Genomic DNA, 23,245 nt, shown 5'->3' with positions numbered 1-23,245 from the left:
GGCCAGTTATGACTTTTGATTTGACCTGCCATTTCATATCACAAAGGAGAATTATTTATATATATATATATATATATATATATATATATATATATATATATATATATATATATATATATATATATATATATATATATATATATATATATATATATATATATATACGCCTTTTATATGATATAGAACATTTTAAATAATAATAAATATAAATTTTACTATGAAAAATTATGTGATTTTTTTTTAAATAATTTAAACATTTGAAAGAAAAAGAAAATTATGTAATTCTAAATGTTTAACAATGTAAAATGTACAGTTTTAACTAATTGAAACCATTAGACTAAAAAACTCAATTGCCATGAAGTAATTTTTTTAAATATATATTTTTCTATATTTTCATACTGTAATTTTCTAATGTTTTAGATATAATTTTTACTATTAATAATCACAGCACATTTTTTAGTACATTAATTAGATTATTACATTTAAAATGAGTTTATAACAAAATGTTAAAATTTAAATGAATGCATTTAAAAAATTAAAAAATAAAATAAAAATAAATAAAATTATTTATATATATAATTATTATTTTCATCTTTGAAAATACTTGGATATATTTGCATATAATGCAACATTTACTTTTGTCCCACAACCCTCACATCAAGTTTGATGTTTTTAAAAAAATCTGTCATTTTTCAGTTCAATTCAGTTTTACGGTGATTCAGTGTTGATGTCGCAAAATTCATCAAATATGATTCATCAAATTAAGCTGATTCAGCTCTAAATCGGCTCTTTAGAAGACATTATCCATTGTGGTGTTATCCACCTCAATTCAGTTCAAGTTTTGTTCTGTTTCGATAGTTTCAGTGCTGTCAAATCAATATTACAGAAAATGGATGATAAAGTGATCATAATGAACGCACATTCATTATCTAGCAAAAGTTGTTCATAATAACATTATATAAAATATTTCCTAATAAAAAAAAAAAACGATGCTCTTACAGATTTTTAACTGATAGAGATCCAAGGTCATTTTGAATGCTTTGCGTTGAGTGTATAAGTTACCATTCAGCCTGTTTATTCAGGGCTTAGAAGCACGACTGACACACTGCAGAGAAGAGACGTCTGCTGTCCTGTTTTCATAAACATTCTTTATAAGATCCCGACATGCACCCGCCAGACGTGAGAGAGTGACTTATGGAGAGTATTATATCAGCAGACAGAAGTCAAAGAAGGTTTTTAATATTTCATATCTGGGTTTGAACAGATCTATTGTCTCCCTTAGGGACGGCCCTGACCAAACTTCCCCACAGATCGGTCAATTCAGCGGCAGCTCGCCTCAGGAGGCCGTTTCCAGCACGTCCAATCACATCCTGCTCAAGTTCCACAGCGACTTCAGCACCAGCGGATTCTTTCTTCTGCGTTACCATGGTGAGCAGAATCTTGCGCAGTTTTGCTTCCTCTTTCACGACGGCTTGGTTCGCTCATAGTTGTTTATTGTCAGCTCAATTATCCAGGCTTAGTCCCTCAAGCCCACAGAACATGTTACTTATTCCATACTTATGCTGAGGCGAGCCGTGAACGTACATATATTCAACCCAAACTGTGGCATGAAATTGCATTAGGAACCTTCTGGATTGTGTGCCTTCGAACGCCTGTTTAGCGTGTCACGTTGCTGCTTTCTGGCCCCTTGTTTTTTGTTTTACTGCAAGGGCTAGAAATTGCATTACTTGTTTCTTCGGAAAATGGCTTAGATTATTGTAGCTGTCACATTCCGATGGCGCTATAATGTGTTTGGGAACTTCCATCATCCGTAATAACAGCCATTTCTGAACGAGCAGGTGTGGAAACATATGCATTCGGCTTCTAAGGCAGCATCCTAGCTGTTATGGAACCTCATAAGTGATATGCTCTACATAGTGTGCATTATACAAAACAGATGCACTCTTCGTATGGAGACTGAAAAATGTATTTGCATTTAGCATCCAACACAATACTCGAGCATAAAATGCATTGGTTTTAATTAGTAATGGCTTCAATGTTGTCAGTGCTTTTTGATTGAAATATGAAGGGATTTTTGTTTTTATGCAAATACCTCCCGACTTATCCACAATCTTGGATTTATTTCACTTTTTACCAAACATGCAATGCTGCTTTAAAGTGTGTCCAGTTCCAATAATCTTTGTGTATGATGCTTTGAAATTCTATGTGGGCGGATCACTACACAGTCAATTTTGCAGTGTTACATGAACTCTTATAAGAGTTCAATTTAACACTCGACCCGAGTGTATTTGGTCCCACAAAACAACTTTCGTTATGTCGAGATCACGAGAAAATGAAGTCGTGATAACGACAAAACAAGACAGAAAAATTATAATAATGCATGGCCGCTTTGAACTTCCGTACATTTTAAATAAACAGATGCATCGCATTTCAAATAAAAATTGCGACGTTAAATAAATGTTCAGCTCTTCAAAAGATTTATTTTTTGGCACATTTTGGCACATTTTTTTTTCTCTATATAGTGATGATATAGGGATACAGTGTTCGCAACATTTGAATTTCCCGGTGTATGCAATCTCATGCAGAACACAGCGCAGTGAAGTGATTGAGTTTCTTCTCATTAATAATGCGGACTGACCATTTTAATAATGAACCGTCACTCTGAGACCCTCACTGATATTAGCCTACAACTCATGCGCGCCCGCGCTTCAAAACACGCAACGCATGTTTTAAATCCTGGCCTTTGCGATTCGAAAATCGCATTGAGCAATATCGCAATTCGTAATTAATCTTTGTATAACGTCCAGCCCTAGGAACTGTGTGTGTGTCATTTAGCTGTCGGATCAGGATCGGATCAGGCCAGCTAACTGTGCATGTCTAATAACAAAAATGTAAAATAGTTACCGTAATCACTGCATAAGGTTAAAATAATGAAAAACAAAGACGCGGCTGTTTTTAAATGAGATGTTCCACCTGCCCCATTGGCTTCTTCGTCACGCAGCATTGAGCCGAGTTAACGCTAATCCCACAGCGCCATCTACGTAGCTTCAATAAAGATGCAATGGCGGTGTTCGACTAATTTGTCTTCACAGTACTTAATTAATGCCATTGGACACATTTAGTCTTTTGTGAGCTGAACAGTAGCAAATATAGAGTTTATATAACATTCCAACGGTTTACATAACATTATATAATTTATTCAGAGTTATCTAACGTCGAACGCCATAACATGCAATGCATTATACTTACTTTCTAACATCACGCAAACCCCGGCCACAGCCCTAACGTTACCTAGAAGATTTCGACCGTCCAATACATAAAAATGAGTCCGCTTAACATATGCTCCATTGTGACGTTACAAAATTGAACGTTTAAAAAACAAATGAAGCGGATATACCAAAGCTAAATACATCTGAAAATCAAATTAAGTAAGATTACTGACATCATTTAAACTGTATCATTAGCACAGATGAAAAAGCACATTTCTCCAACATACTGATTTGCCTGTTCAATACCTACTCGATATTTCTGAGTTTAAACCAATCAAATTACACAAAGTTAAAAATAACTACAACTTATGCATTAATAGTAGCACAATTATTAACCTCAAATATTAAACGTATGTTTTAACAAATTAATTAAAAGAGCTTACCTTTTGGCGCAAATGAAGGCAAAAGAAGGCAAAAGAAAATGGCGACAGGGTGAGAGGTGGAGCTTAACAGAGTAAAGTTAACAATGCAGAATTTTCACCAACACTAGGGGGCATTTTTCACTATTTGTTGTTAAGGTAAGGTAACTCCTTAAGAGTAAATGGAGAGTAACACTGTTTAATTAACACTGACAATTTTACTGTGTAGGTTATGGGATAGCTTTTAACAGGGGAAATAGCATCATGACGGATGACCTTTGAACCCCATCGGTTTCCTTTAATCTATTTTGCAATTGTGATGGGAGACCGCTATTCAATAAAGGACGTTAATATCTGTGTTAGCATATTTTTTGCTGATGCTTTTGTAGTTCACCAATAAACCGATACAGCATAAGGAAGTTATGTCAAGTGCTGCAAAGCACAAAGCTGATTAGAATTTTAAAAGATAATAAAATAAGATAGTCATGGTCCCAGAGCTGCCAAAATGCCCATTCTCCGGTTTAAAATTGCCTTTAATGTGTTAGCATAGTAACAGCTGAGTTTCTCAGCGTTCAGAGTGTTCCTGTGTTTCCCCAATGATGAATTCTAAATGAAATGTTTTTGTTTGTCGGTGTTGGCATCGAACAATACAGAGGTCATTTAGTTCTTTGGAAGCTGGTGAGTCTTCATGATGTTAAGATACTGAGAGTGTTTGCTGGATCTTACCTATAAAAAAGTGCTTTAACTCATTTGAAGAAACCCTTAACTCTGTGTATTCGTCATCTTTGCATTTGTTCATTGTGTTGGCAATTTGCATAAACAAGCACAACTTATTTTCTTCAAAAAGTGTATAAAATAAATGTTCTGCCATTTTTCTAATGATTTATGTGTAATATTTGCCATTAATCATTACAGCAAATTATTAACTAATTAAATTGTTACATGTAAATCGAATATTACACTAAAAATCTTTTTATTATTTTTTATTATTATTATTAACCCCTTTACCTGGACTATAAATGTATTAATCTTCATTGTATTCATTCATTGTGTCAGCAGGTTGCATCACATTTTTTTCTAGAAATTGTTTTTATATGTTTTCCATTCTGCCATTTTCCTAATATTTTATGTATTGTTTAATATTAATAATTACAGGAAATTGTAAAATTTATTAGCAAATTATTTTAAATTATTAGATTCCAAAAAAATAAAATTCAGCAAAAACCTTTTATTTTTAATCCCTTTAACTAGCACCTTAACACTATGTATTAACCTTCAAACATTAAAAAATATATTTCCATGCATTTCCAAATATCTTTCCATGTTAGTCATTTTTATATATATTTACCATTATAATTCCAGAAGTATTGCATTTTATTATAAAATTGATTTATTACATTTAAAATGAATCATTTTAATGTTACAGTAAATTATTTTAATTATTACAGTAAATTATTGTTGTTTTTGTTATTATTATTATTATTATCACCTTAACTATGTATTAATCTTCAGGATTATAAACCGGTTGCATAAATGCTATTTTTCTTCATAAAATATATAAAAAATATTTTTCCACACTGTCATTTTGCTAATATTTTTTTGCCATTACAGCAAATTAAAACAGTTGAAAATTAATTATTTTAATATTATAACAACTTATTTTTAATAATGTTTTAAAGGGAATTTTGTATGTGCATAAATGAACGGGTCACTGGATTTGAAAATAATTTCCTAATATTTATTCCCACATAAACTATTCTTAACATTTGTGAATTGTATGTCTTAGTGAGGGCGTACGACATAATGTACCGCTCGACATATTATCTCTTCAAATGATGTTGCATCATAATAGTGATAACATCATATCATAACATACCGGTAATAGAGGGTTCTTAATGCATATGATCCTCTTTTAGAAACTCTTGCAATTAGACATTGTTATAATTGTAAGGCATAATCAGTGTTGGCGAGGTAGATGCTATGACCCTTGATTATGATTCATACTTTGCAGCGGCGGCGTGTAATGTTGTTGTACGTTTTGAAAAACTTGGTTGCCTTGTGTGATGATTTAAGATGTAAGTGTGTGGGTTGCATTCAAAGCGTTATCACTTAACCAGCAGCTAAACATCACGTTTCTCACTCATCTCGTTCCCTTTGCAGCTTACCAACTTCGTGTCTGTCAACCTCCCCCACGTGTCGCCAACGCAGAGATCCTGGCTGAAGATGATGAATTTGAAATTGGTAAGACAGCAGAACGTTTGATGATCATCTGTTTGTATAGATTTATCACGCGTCGAACCCTCATTAAAGAGACGCTCCCAAGGTGCCCACCTTCACAATGCAGCGTTTCTTATTTAATGTGAAAGAAAATGCCCCTTTCTGTGGGGAGAATAACACCCGACGTTCTGCATTTGTCATCATTACTGTCACAAGCGTGTAAGCGGTCAGGTCTTAATTAGCTAATGTGTTGTTGAGCACTAGTTGTAGTGGAAAAGCAAAGATCCGTGTGTGTAATTACTCAACAGGAGACATCATCAGGTATCGCTGCCTGCCGGGCTTCACACTGCTCGGGAGCGAGATCTTGACCTGTAGGTTGGGCGAGCGACTGCAGATGGATGGTCCTCCTCCGGTCTGCCAAGGTTAGTTTGGCAGCACATCCAGCACGCTGTCTCATTTGTGTCGGTGCTCTTCCTGTTTTTATGTCTCACGTCGTTAGCTCTGCCGCTAGTTGTTAGGCTCTTTTGGACTTCCGGATGAAGGAAAGCGCAGTTACGTCATTGTGCTTAACTTAAGATCAAACAGCACGATTCCTGCTGTCTTGAAGTAACACTCACAATCACGAGCGCCTGTATTTGACCACACCCACATTTAAATGTAAACATAATGATTATGTGCCATTCAGAACGTTTTTCAGGTTCAGTCAAGTTCAATATGAATTGAGGTAACAAACGGGGTGCAGACTTGAAATTTGAATGTTAAAGTATATTTAAATACACTAAATTCAAATACATTGATGCTATTGTTAACTAGAAGACACGTATAGTATAAAGTATAATATATATAAATATATACATAATATATATATTCTGATGTTTTTCGCATATTTTATATTAGTATCTGTATTTAAAAATTAAAGTAAATTAAGTTAGTTATTATATTTAAAATTTAATAATTTAGATTTTATGGCAAAATTTGAATTGGGGTAGCAAACAGGTTGCAGTTAAAATTTGCAAATGAATGCACAGGAAATTCAGATGCATTGATGTTGTTATTATTAACTAGAAATGCTTTCCATTCCAGTTCCATTCTGCCATTTCCCCATATTTTCCATATTTCCCCATATTTTTTTATTAGTATTCACCATCTATATTTGCAGCAAATTATTACAGTTATTTGCAAATTAATGTAATCATTATATTTAAAATGAATTGTTTTAATTATATAGCAAAAATTGAATTGGATCAGCGATTAGGGTGCAGACTTGCAGTACAAATCTGAATGGTAAAATACATTGAAATATTTGAAATCCAAATGTATTGATGCCATTTTTAACTAGAAAGAAAAAAGTAAAATCCATTCTGCCCTGTTTCTAACATTTTATACAAGTATTTACCCTCATTTTACAGCAGATTATTACTGTTTTAGCAAATTAACTACGTTATTGCATTTAAACTGAGTCATTTTAATATTACAGCTGATATACATTGAAATTCAAATGCATTGTACTTTTCAACTAAAGAGAAAGTATAAAAATATACTTTCCATTCTGCCATTTTCCTAATATTTCATATTAGTATTTACCATTAATAATTAGAGTTTTAGCATATTACATTTAAAATGAATTATTTTAATATTACAGCAGAAAATGAATTGAGGTAGCAAACACTGTGCTGACTTGCAATTGAATGTTAATATACACTGAAATACATTGAAATTCATATGCATTTTGGTCTAGAAAAGATAACAGTACTGTAATTTTAAAAATTTAAAAATAAAAATGTACATGTTTTTATATGTTTAATCATTTTCAAAAAATGATTGGAGTGAAAGGACCTCCAGTTTTTCAGAATGCATCGCCAGTGTTGAATTTCTAAATTCATCTTCCTGTCATTCTAAAGTAAGTTCCAATTCTGCTTCCTGTGGCTAATTCAAATCATCTTGGTACTCTAAAGAGTAGCAACATGTTTTTAATTTATATTTTAACCAGCTTTGTATTTTAGTGTCATTGTGTTAAGTGGCTCTGCACATTGCTTTAAAATTATACTCTACATGATAACAGTTTATTTATCTCAAAATGTTCTGATTGACTGTGATTGAGTCATGTCACATTTTACTTTTAGTGAGAATAGGCAAATTACTGCAAATCACAGGAAACTTGTCACTCATGTTGGGTAAAAGTAAATTATGAGGCAAGAAACCTTGATTATAAGGTTGACATGATAAGTGCTCTTCGGGGGGGGAATGAAATAAAACGATAAAGTGAAAAATGGTCTCTTCAGGGAGTTGCATAAGCATCGAGCATGGTGACAATGTCATGCAATCAGTTTATTTTATATGTGCAGTCGATTTGTCAGACAGACATGCCTACCTGCATTTTTGCAAAACTCAAAAACGTTCCTATACAATTAGCGATTTACAGCTAAAAATGAACATTTGTAGCAATAAAGCAACTATTTTTATGGTTACACTTTATTTTGATAGTCCACATTAGACATTCTACTAACTATAAGTAACTTATAGTTGACTACATGTCAACTAATTGTCATTCATTTGCAACTACAAGTCTACTAACTCTCAGAGTAGACTGTTAGGGTAGGTTTAGGGTTAGTAGAATACGTTTCTTATAGTCTGTATGTTGTGGACCCATTAAATTAAGTGTTAGAAGATATTAAGCAGACAGTCTACTAATACTCTAATGACTGCATACAAGTTGACATGTAGTTGCAAAGTTACTTACTGTTAGTAGAATGTCTAAAGTGGACTATCGAAATAGTGTCACCATTTTTATTCCTTGTTCACACACATTATGCTTACAGGGCCAGATTATCAATCAATAAAGATTTTTTTCCCCCACAATTACTTGCCCAATACTATGTTATGACCTCAAAACACATTTAGAATAATGCATGATATGTAAACTAATACATTTTGATGTTTGCGTCACATAACCAGCTCCATATGTGACTTTTCTGATATACATACAGCTCCATATGTGTAGTAAAATTGCTCGGAAGCGCACCTGGTATAAGACTTGTGAAAAACAATAAAAAGGCTCAGAGATTTGTAGAAGCATATGAAAATGCCATGTTTGCTTGAGCTTCATGTTCGCTAACACTTTTGATTTTAGAAATGTCACCACAGACTATTTTTGCACTATTTAACACATGGTCATTCGGTTTCTTCCTAGTGCAATGTCCTGACAATGAAGTTCTGTTCGACTCGACGGGCGTAATCCTGAGTCCAGGTTATCCTGACAGCTACCCCAACCTTCAGATGTGCTCCTGGATGATCAACGTGGAGAAGGGCTACAACATCACACTGCACTTTGAACTCTTCCAGACGGAGAAAGAGTTTGATATTCTGGAGATCTTTGATGGTGGGTTTGAATTATTCCTCATATTCAGGCATCATCTGACAGCCCGTGCAACTGTGTCCCTGAATATTACAGTCATTATTCTCTGGCCTGTCGTAACTCTGACGCCTTTCTTGAACATTTTAAATGAAATTTGGAGCCTTTGGAATGTGTTTGAGAAATAACGGAGTTGCTTTTGTAGACCCATGACCATTACGAGAGAAAATTTCCTGTCCCACTAAAAATAAAACCTCATTTAGAACCAGCAAACATGCAAAATGCTAGAAAGATTTGAGTATTTCTTGATACCGAGGCAATGGCAAAGACAATTCGAAATACATTCAGAGTGTTATTAGCGCTAATTACTTAAGTGCTTGCAATCAGCAAATTACCCTATTACTCATCATTGATTGGATGCTCATTAATGCCCATGGCATTTGCAGAGCCCCAGTGGAATAGGAAGTGAGAAGCAATACCAATTTCCTTCTCTCAGGCCAGATTTTGTGTTCATGTTTTGCAGCAAAGCAATTTTTGGAGCTCTTTCCCTAGTGTCTAAAACTAAATCGGCTGAATCCCATCGGACGGACATTTCCACATGATGGATTTATTCTGAGAAATCTTCTTTGCTCATTGCCATATTTGGAAACTACTTGTTAAAGGAATAGTTCACCCAAAACTGAAAATTTGCTGCACATGTACTCCCTCAGGCCATCCAAGGTTTTGATGAGTTTGTTTCTTCATTGTAACAGATTTGGAGAAATTCAGCATTTCATCACTTGCTCTGCAGTGAATGGGTGCCGTCAGAATGAGAATCCAAGCAGCTGATAAAAACATCACAATAATCCACAAGTAATACACACCACTCCAGTCCATCAATGGCCAGAAGCGAAAGTTAAAAGTTAAAATGCCCTAATGATGATTTTTTTTTCTCTCTTTTAAATGCACAGCTTTTCATTTTACAATGCTAATTGATGGACTGAAGTCATATGGATTAGTTGTAGATTATTGTGATTGATTTTTTTCAACTGTTTGGACTCTCATTCTGACGGCACCCATTCACTGCAGAGGATCCATTGGTGAGCAAGTGATATAATGTTACATTTCTCTGTTCAATGTTCCAATGAAGAAACAAACTCATCTACATTTTGGATTTTCAGCAAATTTACATTCTTTAGTAAACTGTTACTTGAAATTGCTCCATTGATTCTGTTAGAATGCAGTGGTGGAAAGAGTACTGAAAAAATATACTCAAGTAAAAGTACCATTACCTTCCAAAAGTACTTGAGTAAGAGTAAAAGAGTAGCCTATTTGAAAGTACTTGTGAGTACTGAGCTGTGGATTCTACCCCTTCATAATAACCGCTCTACACTGTAATTTATACATGTGTGACCCTGGAGCACAAAACCAGTCTTAAGTCGCTGAGGTATATTTGTAGCAATAGCCAAAAATACATTGTATGGGTCAAAATTATTGATTTTTCTTTTATGCCAAAAATCATTAGGATATTAAGTAAAGATCATGTTCCATGAAGATATTTTGTAAATTTCCTACTGTAAATATATCTCAACTTAATTTTTGATTAGTAATATGCATTGCTAAGAACTTCATTTTGACAACTTTAAAGGTGATTTTCTCAATATTTCGATTTTTTTGCACCCTCAGATTCCAGATTTTCAAATAGTTGTATCTCGGCCTAATATTGTCCGATGCTAACAAACCATACATCAACGAAAAACTTATTTACTCAGCTTTCGGATGATGTATAGATCTCAGTTTTAAAAAATTGACACTTATGACTGGTTTTGTGGTCACATTTAAAAATGTTGTACATTCTGTAATTCACATTATCTTGTTTGTCATAAAGAAAGAACAATATCTATCATCCAACAGTTTTAATTTTGACCGCCAACTGTTTAAAACGCATCAAAACAGCACAGAAACAGTATTCAGTTGAAGGAAAGATGAAAGTTATTCTCAGTAATTATCACCATTTAAATCATAAAGTTTGAAAAATAGATTTAAGTTCAACTTCAAGTTTATTTGTATAGCGATTTTTACGATACAAATCGTTGCAAAGCAGCTCTACAGGAAATTAAGTTTCGACAATATATTTATATATTGCAGAACCTTAATATATTTAACTTATGGCAAAATTTGGTAATTCTGTATGTTGTCTGAGCATTGGCATCCTCTGAGGGGTTGGCATTATCTTTTCTCAGGTCATCTCAGCTCATTTAAGGGTTGGATCCAGACTGAAGCTTCTGTAATTCCTAGTTAATTCCTAGCAGAAACAAAGAAACAAATAGAGACATAATTAGCGTAGCTGCTGTTCCATCTAAGCAAAAATGATTTAAAATCATGTGTAAGGCCACTGAGACAGCATGCTGTTGTTGCACATAAAATATTAATGTTTAGAATAGTGCAAATACAAACACCATTAGAAACTCATAGTTCAGCATCACACACCATGATATGGGTTAAAATGAGAGCCCATTTCTCTCCAATAAAGAAATAAGAATAACAAAACTTGATCATTTATGTTACAATTTTAACATAAATGCACATTGTTCTAGAAGGATGGCATTCATGCCGTACCTTTTACACATTTACTCGAATTGTTATGTTGAAAAAACTAAATAGCCAAGTATTTCTGAGGAAACTCTTTTTTTTTACCAAACGTGGCATTTGCGGGAGTTAACACTGTACGCAATACCCGAAACCTCACACCAAATTTCAGGTCATGTAGATAGGCAAGCATATATACAAATCATTTAGTAAGCAGAAATCCAAAATTTACCTCAACATATTAGAGGAAGATGTGACTGCAGTCAGTCCTTGTACATAACTTTAAGAACAATTATTTGCTGTTTTATTTACATTGGAAATGCAAATGTGTTTTATTTTTGCAGGACCAAATATTTACAGTCAGAGTCTGGCTGTGTTGAGCGGAGATCTAAGTGTGCCCTTCAACATCACCACCACGGGTCACCAACTGTTTCTCCGCTGGTCGTCTGATCACGGCACCAACAAAAAGGGCTTTCGTATCACTTACGTGGGTGAGTATCAAAGTATGTATCCCCGATTGGTAATTCCTTTCAGTTCTATGTGTGTCTCTCGTGACTTTTTGTCTGTCCTGCCCATGACACGTTCGTCCAAGTCTGTGTCCCATCTGTCCATGTGTTTGTGTCCAAATGTTTGTGTATTTGTATGTACCTTTGGAGTCAGGAAATGTAATAGAAGTTGCCTAAAAACTATATAGGCCTAAAATTCTGAAGAATGTAATCAAATCATCAAATTTTATATAAGATGTCACATTTTAGGCCTGTTTCACACTTTCTGCTTGTGCAACATATCAGGAAAACTGCAAACACTGGTGTGTGTTGAACTCCCACACTAGCCAGATCCCAGCCACATATTTAGTAAATTCTGGGCATAAATAGCACGCCTGATTCAAACACCAAGATACAAATAACATTTCCAAAATGTGCATAAAAATGCACACTTGAGGTAGATACACTACATCACATCAGATTTGTGTGGTGTAACATATACAGAAAATAACCACATTGCATTACCACATATCAGTATTCTCTTATAAATATATAAATTGTAATTCAAAACTCCAGATCCTGGTTAAATTCAGTATACATGAGGAGAACTGCTCAAGTCACCTGGTTTCAGTCAGACATGAATTTATACATGTATACAGAAAATAACCACAATGCATTACATATCAGTATTTCTTAAAACTATTTCCGTTGCAATTATAAACTCCCAATCTACACATTAAATTTAATATACATAAGATGAGGAGGAGAACTGCTCAAATCATGGTTTCAATTAGACCTGAATTGAATAGAAAGTGCCTGTCGCTGCATGTGGGATGTGCATGAAGCACATAAGTCTGTTTTCAAACATGAGTAAATAGTTCACTCCATTATTTGACTTTATTGCAAAAGATGTTATGAAATGACTGTGTGGCGCTTACATGCTGCAGACACAAGATGTGTGAAAGAAGCCATATGCTCCTTTCAGATCCTCCCGGGAAACATGCAAAAGTTGTAATTATGATGAACAAAACGAAAAGCAAAAGATGCACATTTGTGCAATTGATGTGTTTTTCAGTGTATTTATCCATTCTCATGCTACAGAGAATGATGGGAAATGTAGTTTTGCTGCTAATGCCTTTCAACTCATAATCTGTATAGAATACCTACATTTTTTCATTTACATGGCAACAATATAAAAAAAACAAAAACAAATCTGGGCTCAAAGTTTCCTGCTGGTGGTAATTTTTTTAAATATGATAATTGCAACAAGACTTAAAAGCACAATTAGAGTAGAAATATTTAGTAAGACTTTATTGTTAATATAATTTATTATATAATATAATGTGTTATTATTATATATTAATTATAACAAAGTTTCCCGCTGGTAATTCATAACTTGTAAATATGATTTATATATATACTGTACATTGAAGTTGTTTAAAATGTCATGATTATACAATGATGATTTTAATGATTATTGTAAATGTTGCCAGTTATTCATCTGTGATAATGATGATGCTGATGTGTTGAGTAAATATTGTGTGAGTGTTTAATGATCCATGCTATCATCTGTAGCGATGTACTGCAGCACTCCAGACTCTCCGCAGCATGGTTTTGTGGTCAGCCAGACAGGTGGTCACCTCAACAGCGTCGTCCGCTGGGCCTGTGACCGTGGCTACAGGCTCATCGGGAAAAATATGGCCGTCTGCAGGAGAACTGAGTTCGGTTATCTGGCCTGGGACTCATCTGTGCCTGCATGTCAAGGTGTTGTCTTTATTATATTTTTCTTGAGTCTACAAAAATTGCATTTCCTTGAGTTGACTGCCAAGGCTAATTTAACTGACAATCACTTTTTTTTACATTTTTGTGCTCCATCAAGGACATTATATTTTATGCATATATATCACAAATATTTGTAGCAATAGCCCCAAAAATACATTGTACGGGTCAAAATTATCCATTTTTCTTTCATGCCAAAAATCATTAGGATATCAAGTAAAGATCATGTTCCATGAAGATATTTAGTAAATTTCTTACTGTAAATATATCAAAACTTCATTTTTGATGAGTAATATTCATTGCTAAGAACTTCATTTGGACAACTTTAAAGGCCATTTTCTCAATATTTAGATTTTTTGCACCCTCAGATTCCAGATTTTTAAATAGTTTTATCTCGGCCAAATATTGTTATATCCTAACAAACCATAAAAGCTTATTTATTCAGCTTTCATATGATGTATAAATCTGAATTTCGAGAAATTGACACTTATGACTGGTTTTGTGGTCCAGGGTCACATATTCGAACAACCGAACTTCTGTCAGGGGAAAAAGCCCGAAGGGGCATGTTCAATTACCTTCACTCGAATCAAAAATAAACCACCATTCAAAAATAATAAAAAATAGACCAAAACATAAAGCGTAAATGGGTTACTGAGAAAGGATATGAATTTTGAGCAGATTTTAACACTGAAAAATGAAGGAGCAGACGGTTCAAGATAGCAACACCTCATTGTGTTATAACTCTGGAAACAGTCCAGGAGGAGAATCTGCTGAAGAAAGAAAATAAATTGACATATTTGAAGGCTATTTTTTTAGGTTTTGAATTTGTAGTTTCTGAAACAGTGGACTGGTACTTGCTTGATAAGTTATTGCCAAGTCAATATCAATATAATAAGTATAAATAAAAAAGGGGTTCACCCGTAAATGAGACATTTCTATTCTGGGTGAACTATTTTTCTAAGTTTTGTATATTTACGTAGCTCATTAATTCTTCAGAAGACGCTAATATTCTCAACAATTTGTTTTGCTTTTGTTGACATTCATTAGCAAGTATCAAGGAAACAACTGCATTACTAGAATATTTGGTACACTTCTATCCAGATGTTCATTTTGTGTTCATTATGAATGTTATTGAGATTGAATTGTTGAGGCAGGCCGTGTCAGATGCCAGCATCACTGATCAATCGTCTTTGTTTTCTGCTAATTAATACGGCTGAATGAGGTTTGCTTTCTGCTTAGGTTTTATTAGCATTAATACGAGCACTGCTGTTTTGTTGGATTTATTTGATTAGAATTGTAGCACTCAGTAATTGGACAACCTCTTATGTTTCATCGCTGTATTGATTCGGCTTTGAGCAAACTCCAGCACCTTTTCCATGTGTTTAATTACATATTTGTGTCATGCTGGTTAATTACATTCGTTTGCTTACACATGATCATGTTTAGATCTTCCATTCAACGTATGAACTTGATGAGGTCAAATACGGGAACGAGTCATTCCTGCTATGCTAACTCTTAAAATTAATGTGTTGTTGTAATTTAAGGAAGCATTAAAAAAAAAAAAAAAAAAAAAAAAAAACATTAATTTTATTGGTTAGCATTATTAATTATAACTTGATTATTTAAACAATTTCAAGAATAATGCAAATAAAAAGTGAGGGACGGTAAATTTTGATATTTGAAACCGTTTTCTGTGATTTTATCCAACATGGATGTTTTAGAGTGACATAAACCCGCTAACATCTCCACAAAACATCACAACATTCAACAAATCCTATTTACTAATGTTTCTTTTCCCTGCTTCCTGTCATTAGGAAACTGGATTTTACTAAGTTAAGGGATTTTATGACACATTGGCAGACCTTAAGAAAGTTTGTTGACTAGTTGTTTAGACAATCCATCAACTAGTTGATTTTTAGTTGTTTTGCCCATCCTGGTCTCTGTAGGGAAAGTGTTAATTCAGAGCTCACTCAGAGGGAACTGAATCAATGGTATTGACCTCACCTGCCCTCATCTGCTGGAAAAGGTGTGTGTGCATCAATGCTTTGCTCCAATTACCTGTATAATTGGCTTTTGTGGATAGGTTAACGAGGAAACTGATATTAACGAACTGCCAATGTAAAAGAAAGTCTCTGTACTGGAGTTTCTTGGATGGACATTTCTTAACCCTTGTGCTGTGCTGAAAAACTTTAATTTAATCTCTTTGTCAACTTGTTTTCTTTCAATTAGCACAGGTTTTGTATTTATTTTTGGAGCAGAGTGATCATAGGCCTCATTGATCACGCACTTACGCAACTCAGTTTTTGAGTGAAAAACATTATTTGTGGATAATTCTGGCTATGTTCACTCAAAAACTGATGTGTATAATCTGGGGTGGACAAAACCGAAGAAGGATTGGACAAAGCTTGGGAAATAATTCGTAATGTATTCACTGCCCTTGAGAGATCTGTTCTTCAGATTTCAAGTAAATTGTATTATATAAGTCTTGGGGGAAATAGCAGGTTATTATACAGTACATTCACATTATTTGCATTTGCAGCTTCACCATCTTTGTTTTCTCTTTAAATCCATACTTTGGATTTTCATTTATCCGTGTGTAATGCAAGTCACGTATTTCCACTCTGAAGGCAGCACGGAATATATAACATGACAAGTGCATTTACAAAACTTTCTTAGTGCTGGAACTTGACTTTCAAGCACGTTTTGAAGAAATGTGATGCAGTGTTTTGCAGAAGTTCCAGAACTGCAGTCAGATACTAACACAAAGAGAATCCAGTTTGTTTTTTTTGTGGGAATAGGAATCGATTGTTAATTCCCAAATCCTCTGTATGCCATTTTTCATGGAAAACAAAAGGAAGGTGAACATAGCGAGTTTCATCGCATTGTCTTTTCTAGCTGTGTCCTGTGGGCCGCCCGTGGCCCCTGTGAATGGAGGCATGCTGGCCGCTGATTATTCAGCAGGAACACGAGCCACCTACTTCTGCAACGATGGCTTCCGTCTGTCCTCTAAAGAGGTGACCAGCACAGTGTGTCAGGCTGACGGCATGTGGAGCAACCACAATAAAATCCCTCGCTGCACAGGTGAGAACAGAAGTCCTGCTTTCCAATCATCAAAACATTGAAGGGTTTAAATGGTTGTACTGATAATGTCTGGTCACAGTGTGCTATATTAAAGACACCCATTGAATCAAAATAGAGACTAATCTATATGCTAGTGCTATGAGAATGTCCTTATTAATACTAGTGGGAAATAGTAGCAAGAAGGTAATCATGGTTCAAATCAGGGTGAACAAGTTTTTTTTTTTTGGAAATAAATGTATGCATTGAATGTATGCATGAAATGTATTCAGCAATGATGCATTAAATTGATCAAAAGTAAATATATCTATAATGTTGCAAAAGAATTCAGATAAATTCTGTTCTTTTGAACTCATCATCAAAGAATCAAGGTTTCCACAAAAATGTGAATCTGTTTTCAACAATAATACAAATCAGAAATGTTTCTTGAGCAGCAGATCAGCATATTAGAATGATTTCTGAAGGATCATGTGACACTGAACATTGGATTAATGACGCTGAAATTTCAGATTTGCATCATAGGAATAAATTACATTTTAAAATATATTCAAGCAGAAATCAGTTATTTTAAATTGCAATAATATTACTCTCTTTACTGTATTTTTCATCAAGTAAATGAAGCTTTGGTGAGCTTAAGAGACTTTATTTTAAAAATCTTGCTGACCCCAAACATAAAATGTTCACCCAAAATGAAAATTTATAATCATCCCTCAAGTTGTTCCAAACCTGAATGAATTTATTTTAGTTGTTAAACACAAAAAAGATATTGGACGTGATCCAGTGTGAACACAAATGAAGATAGTTTAAAGAATGTCCGTAGCAAAACAGTTGACGGTAGCCATTGATTCCATAGTATGGAAAACATTACCGTAGAAGTCAATGGCTACCGTCAACTGTTTGGTTACCAACATTCTTCAAACTATCTTCATTTGTGTTCAGCAGAGGAAATAAACTCATACAGGTTTGGAACAAATGGAGGGTAAGTAGATGATGACGGTATTTTCGCTTTCCCCTTAATGGGTACAGTGCCAAAAAAGGCTCAGACAGAGGGTGGGAAATTGGTTTGTAAAGGTAAATTGCATTTGTAAGTGTCATACAAACATTTTAACCATGCTGCTGATTTCCTCTCAGTTGTGGTGTGTCCCAGCATTGGCTCCTTCACCCTGGATCACGGCAAATGGAGGGTCGTCAATGGCTCTCGTTACGAATACGGCACTAAAGTGGCCTTTACTTGCAACACTGGCTACTACCGGCTCGGCCCCGCCCACATTCACTGTACATCCAATGGGACGTGGAGCTGGAGGAATGAGCGACCTCGCTGCAAGAGTGAGTTATGCGCTCCATTTGTTACTCAAACATTAATGCTATACATATCATGACACGCACAGTTCCCAAGCCTTGTTAGTCTGGCCGGTTTTTAAGGTCAGAACTGAGCAGACAGCAAGACTAATGATTTTGTCAATTGTGTCCTGAAGTGTGAAAGATTAGCAGCTTGTGCGGTGCTTTACTGGATACATAGAATCCGGGGGCGTTTTCCGCAATTTTCTGCACGGATTTCTGTGCAGAATTCTGCAGAAAGGTTTTTGAGAATGTTGACTGTTCAGTTAGTTACATGCATTTTGTTTACTGTTAGCTGTAACAGCTTGCCAGAAAATACTACACATTTAGTGGGTTCACGAGGCTGAGAGACTTGTGCAACCAGAAAACCTTTCCCATAATTCTCAGTGGCTGCACAAACATGAGAAAATGCATATAGCATCATCATAGGAATCAGATAAAACATGCTGGATGCAAATTTAAATAATATGCTCTTTTTTTTTTTAAGTGCGCACAGACTTGTGTATAAATTTTGCATGCAGCTTTAAATTGCAAGTAATTTATTATATTTAGTGGCTTCTTCAATGGCTTCAGATTTCATTTACATTATTATTTTTCAGCAATTTTCCAAATTGTGATGTTTTTCTTCTCTTAAACACTTTGGATGGAAATGTTTCTTTAATTGTTTTTTATAATATTCTATTTTTATATTAAGTAAATTCAAAGTACTTAAATAGAAACAGTTACACACATAACATATTTTTTTGCATTTTTGTCATGGATTTGTTATGGATTTGTCAGGAAATTACAAAAAAATAAAGAAATATGAAATTGTACTAAACCTCCTTTTGTATTTTGCAGTTGTCTTATTAAATCATTAGTAGTCATTTCCCAGGAGAGTTTATATGGCGACTTCACAATAATGAAACAAATTTGGCACTGTATATTCTCATCTTCACAACCATCCAAGATTTAGAAGTGTTTGTTTCTTCATTGGAGCAGATTTGGAGAAATGTGGCATTACATCACTTGCTCACCAATGGATCCTCTGTGGTGAATGGGTGCCGTCAGAATGAGAGTCCAAACAGCTGATAAAAACATGGCAATAATCCACACCACAGGAGTCACATTTTACCCAGATGCAGCGGTTTGAAGTTAAAATGCCTTGATGTACTTTTTTTTTTTTTTACAAACAGTTTTTACTTCATAAGAAATAACTGATGGACTGGAGTGGTGTGGATTTATTGTGATGTTTTTATCAGCTTTTTGGACTTTCATTCTGACGGCACCCATTCACTGCAGAGGATGAGCAAGTGGTTTACTGTAATGCTTTAATTCTCCAAATCTGTTCTGATGAAGAAACAAACTCATTTACATTTTGGATGCCCTGGGGGCAAGTAAATTTCCAGCATATTTGAATTTTTCAATGAACTATTCCTACAACGTGCAATAAAAAAAACAGCTAAATGAGCTAGGAATCCTGAGTAAATCCAGTTGTTTTGTTACTATCGCAGTCCTTCATCAGCAGGTGCCGTCCTCCGATGGGTTGAGTTATCAATGTTGTGCGTCTGCTGTAACTACAGTCGTGATGAATGTGTTTATGGCTCCCATATGAGAGGCACAATCTAAACATTAGAGGCGCTTTATGACTGATGGTGTCTGACAGGATCCTGCACCCTGGCGAGAAGACTGCGGCGTCAATTTTCAAAAACAACAACAATCAGAGTGAAGATGATGAGAAGTTGATAACAGATGAAATGATGATGCCTCGGTGGTTTTCCTGCACCAGTAAACACTCCTGAACAGTGTATCACTTATATATAAAATACATCCCTGATCTCCTCTCAGCTCAAATGTTCAGCTTTTGACTATATCTTTAGCTGGGTTTGGATGGATAAGAACAGTGTTTGTGAGGCTACTTTGAAATTGTTCCTTCCCAAGACACAAACTACTCTTACAAACACTTTTAAAGTAGTAGTTAGCTATTAGTTACATTGAAGCCGTTTAAGTGTCAGTATCTTTTTTCAGTAACATTTTTATCATAAAAAGTGATCATAGATTACTTCTACTTTTAGTTAGTAGATAGTTTTCTAATTTTGGTCTGCATTTCTAATCTAATCGTCAGAATGAAAGTCCAAAAAGCTGATAAAAACATCACAATAATCCACAAGTAATCCACACCACTCCAGTCCATCAGTTATGTTTGAAAAGTGTCTGCTAAATGCATAAATGTAAATGTAATCTAGTGTTCAAATGTCTGAACAGACAAGCTACACTTTCAAATGAAAAGCTAGCTAAGGGACTCTTACTAAAGCAGTTTAAGAGTGGCATCTTTTTCAATTTAACAATCAGATCTTCTGTGTTTTTGTAACATTTTCATTTTAAAAATATTGTCAAATTTAGTTAAAGGATTAGTTCACTTCCAGAATAAAAAAATCCTGATAATTTACTCACCCTTACATGTGATCCAAGATGTGCATGCCTTTCTTCTGTCAAAAATAAATTAGGGTTTTTATATTTTTCGTTGAAAATGACCAATCGTTTCACTAGATAAGACATTTAGTGGCTAGTAGATAAGACCCTTATTCCTCGGCTGCATTGAAACTGCAGTTTGGACCTTCAACCCATTGGCCACCATTGAAGTCCACTATATAGAGAAAAATCCTAGAATGTTTCCTCAAAAACCTTAATTTCTTTTCGACTGAAGAATGAAAGTCATGAGCACCTTATACGACATGGGGTGAAAAATTATCCAGAATTTTTTATTCTGGAAGTGAATGAATCCTTCAATTAGTTATTGCTACTAAATTCCTCAAATGCAACGCTTTAAACCTGATAAATATTCTTAAAACTCAATTCTTTGAGATATTTTCCTTATTTTTGTGCATTTTATTTCTTCAGAGGTGTAAATCACAATCATACGTTTGAACAGTTAAACTGTTCTTTTAAAGTAATTTTTACTGTAAAAAGTGATGAAACAGAGAACAGTCAAACTGAGATTTATCCATTCTGAAGTCATTTCTTCTTAAGATATTTTCCCTTTTTATATACATTTCTCCTGTGGTATTTTAATTTTTTATATATATATATATATATACAGACATTTTCCTCATTTTCCTCAATCCTGCATTTCTTCTGTTTTTTTGTTTATCAGGGGCGTAAATCACAGTCGTACGTGTTGTCTTTAAGGTGTGTGTAAATTCATTCTGTTCTCTATTGCCTTTCGCTGCAGTCATTTCGTGTGGAGAGCTGCCCACTCCTCCTAATGGAAAGAAAATTGGAATGCAGACGACCTTCGGAGCAACCGCTATTTTTACCTGCAACTCTGGCTACATTCTGGTGGGCTCGACTGTACGGGAATGTCTGGCATCGGGTCTCTGGAGCGGGATGGAGACGCACTGTCTCGGTAACACCAGAAACCTTCTCTCTTTCAAAACATCACCACACATTACATCCGTGTAACCTTTTAATGGAGACCAGGTCCTGAAAGGCCATATGAGGAGTTCTGTGACATTCAGTCTTGATTTCCATAGCAACAGTGGCTTCATTTTTTTGCTTATACTGTATGCAGCACCTGTATCATCACATGCAGATAAAAGCTCGGTTATAAAGCCTAGCCTAGGTACAGAAGCATCATTATTATTCCTTCTTAGATACAGTCTTTTGACCTTGATGGAGAACGCAGTCCCATAATACACTATGATCTTTCTCAGTGGAAAAATATCCATCTAAGATGATGGAAAAGGTGAGAGAATTAAACAAATGTCATTTAATATTTATACATATCTTTTATTCAAAAAGTGTCATTAAATTTACATGCGTTTTATGCTTTTGGCACATGCTTGTATCCAAAGAGACTTTGAGACTATGCATCTTTTGAGTTCCTATGTTCCCTGCACTGTAAAACAGCAGCTGTGGTTGCCAGAAATTCATCCTAAAATGCGAAAATGTTTCAGGTTTTCCTGAATGACAGTTTGGTGCTTGCATAATTGTACAGCTTAAATCTGCTTTTTACCTTCAAATATAGTCACAACCACTATAATAATTCAAGCGGTACAATAGAAAGCTACATGATGAATCAGGGTTCATTGTAAGTTGCTTGTCCATAAAAGAGGGGAAATTCTCATGTATAGATTGTGCACAAGGTCATAAACACAAAACCAGTTATGCAATAAACATTAACGCAGAAACACCCTAAAATACAATACTGATCATAAAAATCAAAAGGAGCAAGACTATTTAAATACAAAATAGACATGTGGTTACACAGGCAACTTTTCACTGTAAATTATACAGTAAGTAATAATATTTCACTATAAATTTGACAGTTTACAGTATTTTAAGTTACATAAAATGCATGCTTATAAATTTCATTTTTCTTTTCTTAATGCTGTATGGTTAGGTAACTTACTGTTTAATTAACAAGTTTTCACTGTAGCGTTTTTACAGGTCTTTTCCTTAAAAATAACAAAAAAAATTTACAGAGCATTTTTTGACTTAATTCTAAGACAGCATCCTGGATGAAAGCAATCCCTTAATGCATTGTGGTGCTTCTTATTGGAAAAAAAGTCCATCTAAAGTAGTGTATATTGTCAGAGAAATAAAAACAAGTATGATTTGTTATTTATTACCTATAAATATTATTTATTCAATACCAAAATCTGTCCTTAAAATTTAAATTAACATGCATTTTACTGTATGCAATTATGATTTTATCCAAAGCAGCTTGTATTAAGACTATACCTGTTTTCAGTTCATGCATTCCCTGAGAATCAAATGCGTAACCTTGACGTTGCTAATGCAGTGCTCTGCTGTTTCTAC

General features: G+C 34.5%; 1 protein-coding gene across 1 annotated transcript in view; it reads left to right on the top strand.

Annotated features, from left to right (window-relative positions):
• The window catches only part of LOC306887841 (CUB and sushi domain-containing protein 3-like), a gene marked incomplete at both ends in the record, with an annotated part of 269,530 nt that overhangs the window by 193,755 nt on the left and 52,530 nt on the right, over positions 1 to 23,245 (top strand). Inside the window, 9 exons of the mRNA XM_079445841.1 lie at positions 1,283 to 1,428; positions 5,789 to 5,869; positions 6,154 to 6,267; positions 9,036 to 9,224; positions 12,110 to 12,268; positions 13,826 to 14,014; positions 16,925 to 17,110; positions 18,239 to 18,433; positions 21,657 to 21,830. Coding sequence (XP_079301967.1) covers positions 1,283 to 1,428; positions 5,789 to 5,869; positions 6,154 to 6,267; positions 9,036 to 9,224; positions 12,110 to 12,268; positions 13,826 to 14,014; positions 16,925 to 17,110; positions 18,239 to 18,433; positions 21,657 to 21,830 — 1,433 coding nt within the window. The remainder of the gene's footprint in view (positions 1 to 1,282; positions 1,429 to 5,788; positions 5,870 to 6,153; positions 6,268 to 9,035; positions 9,225 to 12,109; positions 12,269 to 13,825; positions 14,015 to 16,924; positions 17,111 to 18,238; positions 18,434 to 21,656; positions 21,831 to 23,245) is intronic.

Source organism: Barbus barbus (genome assembly GCF_936440315.1).
Source record: "Barbus barbus genome assembly, chromosome: 21".
NCBI lineage: Eukaryota > Metazoa > Chordata > Actinopteri > Cypriniformes > Cyprinidae > Barbus > Barbus barbus.
Note: the sequence above shows the minus strand (reverse complement) of the source record. Positions and strands in the feature narration are given on the sequence as shown.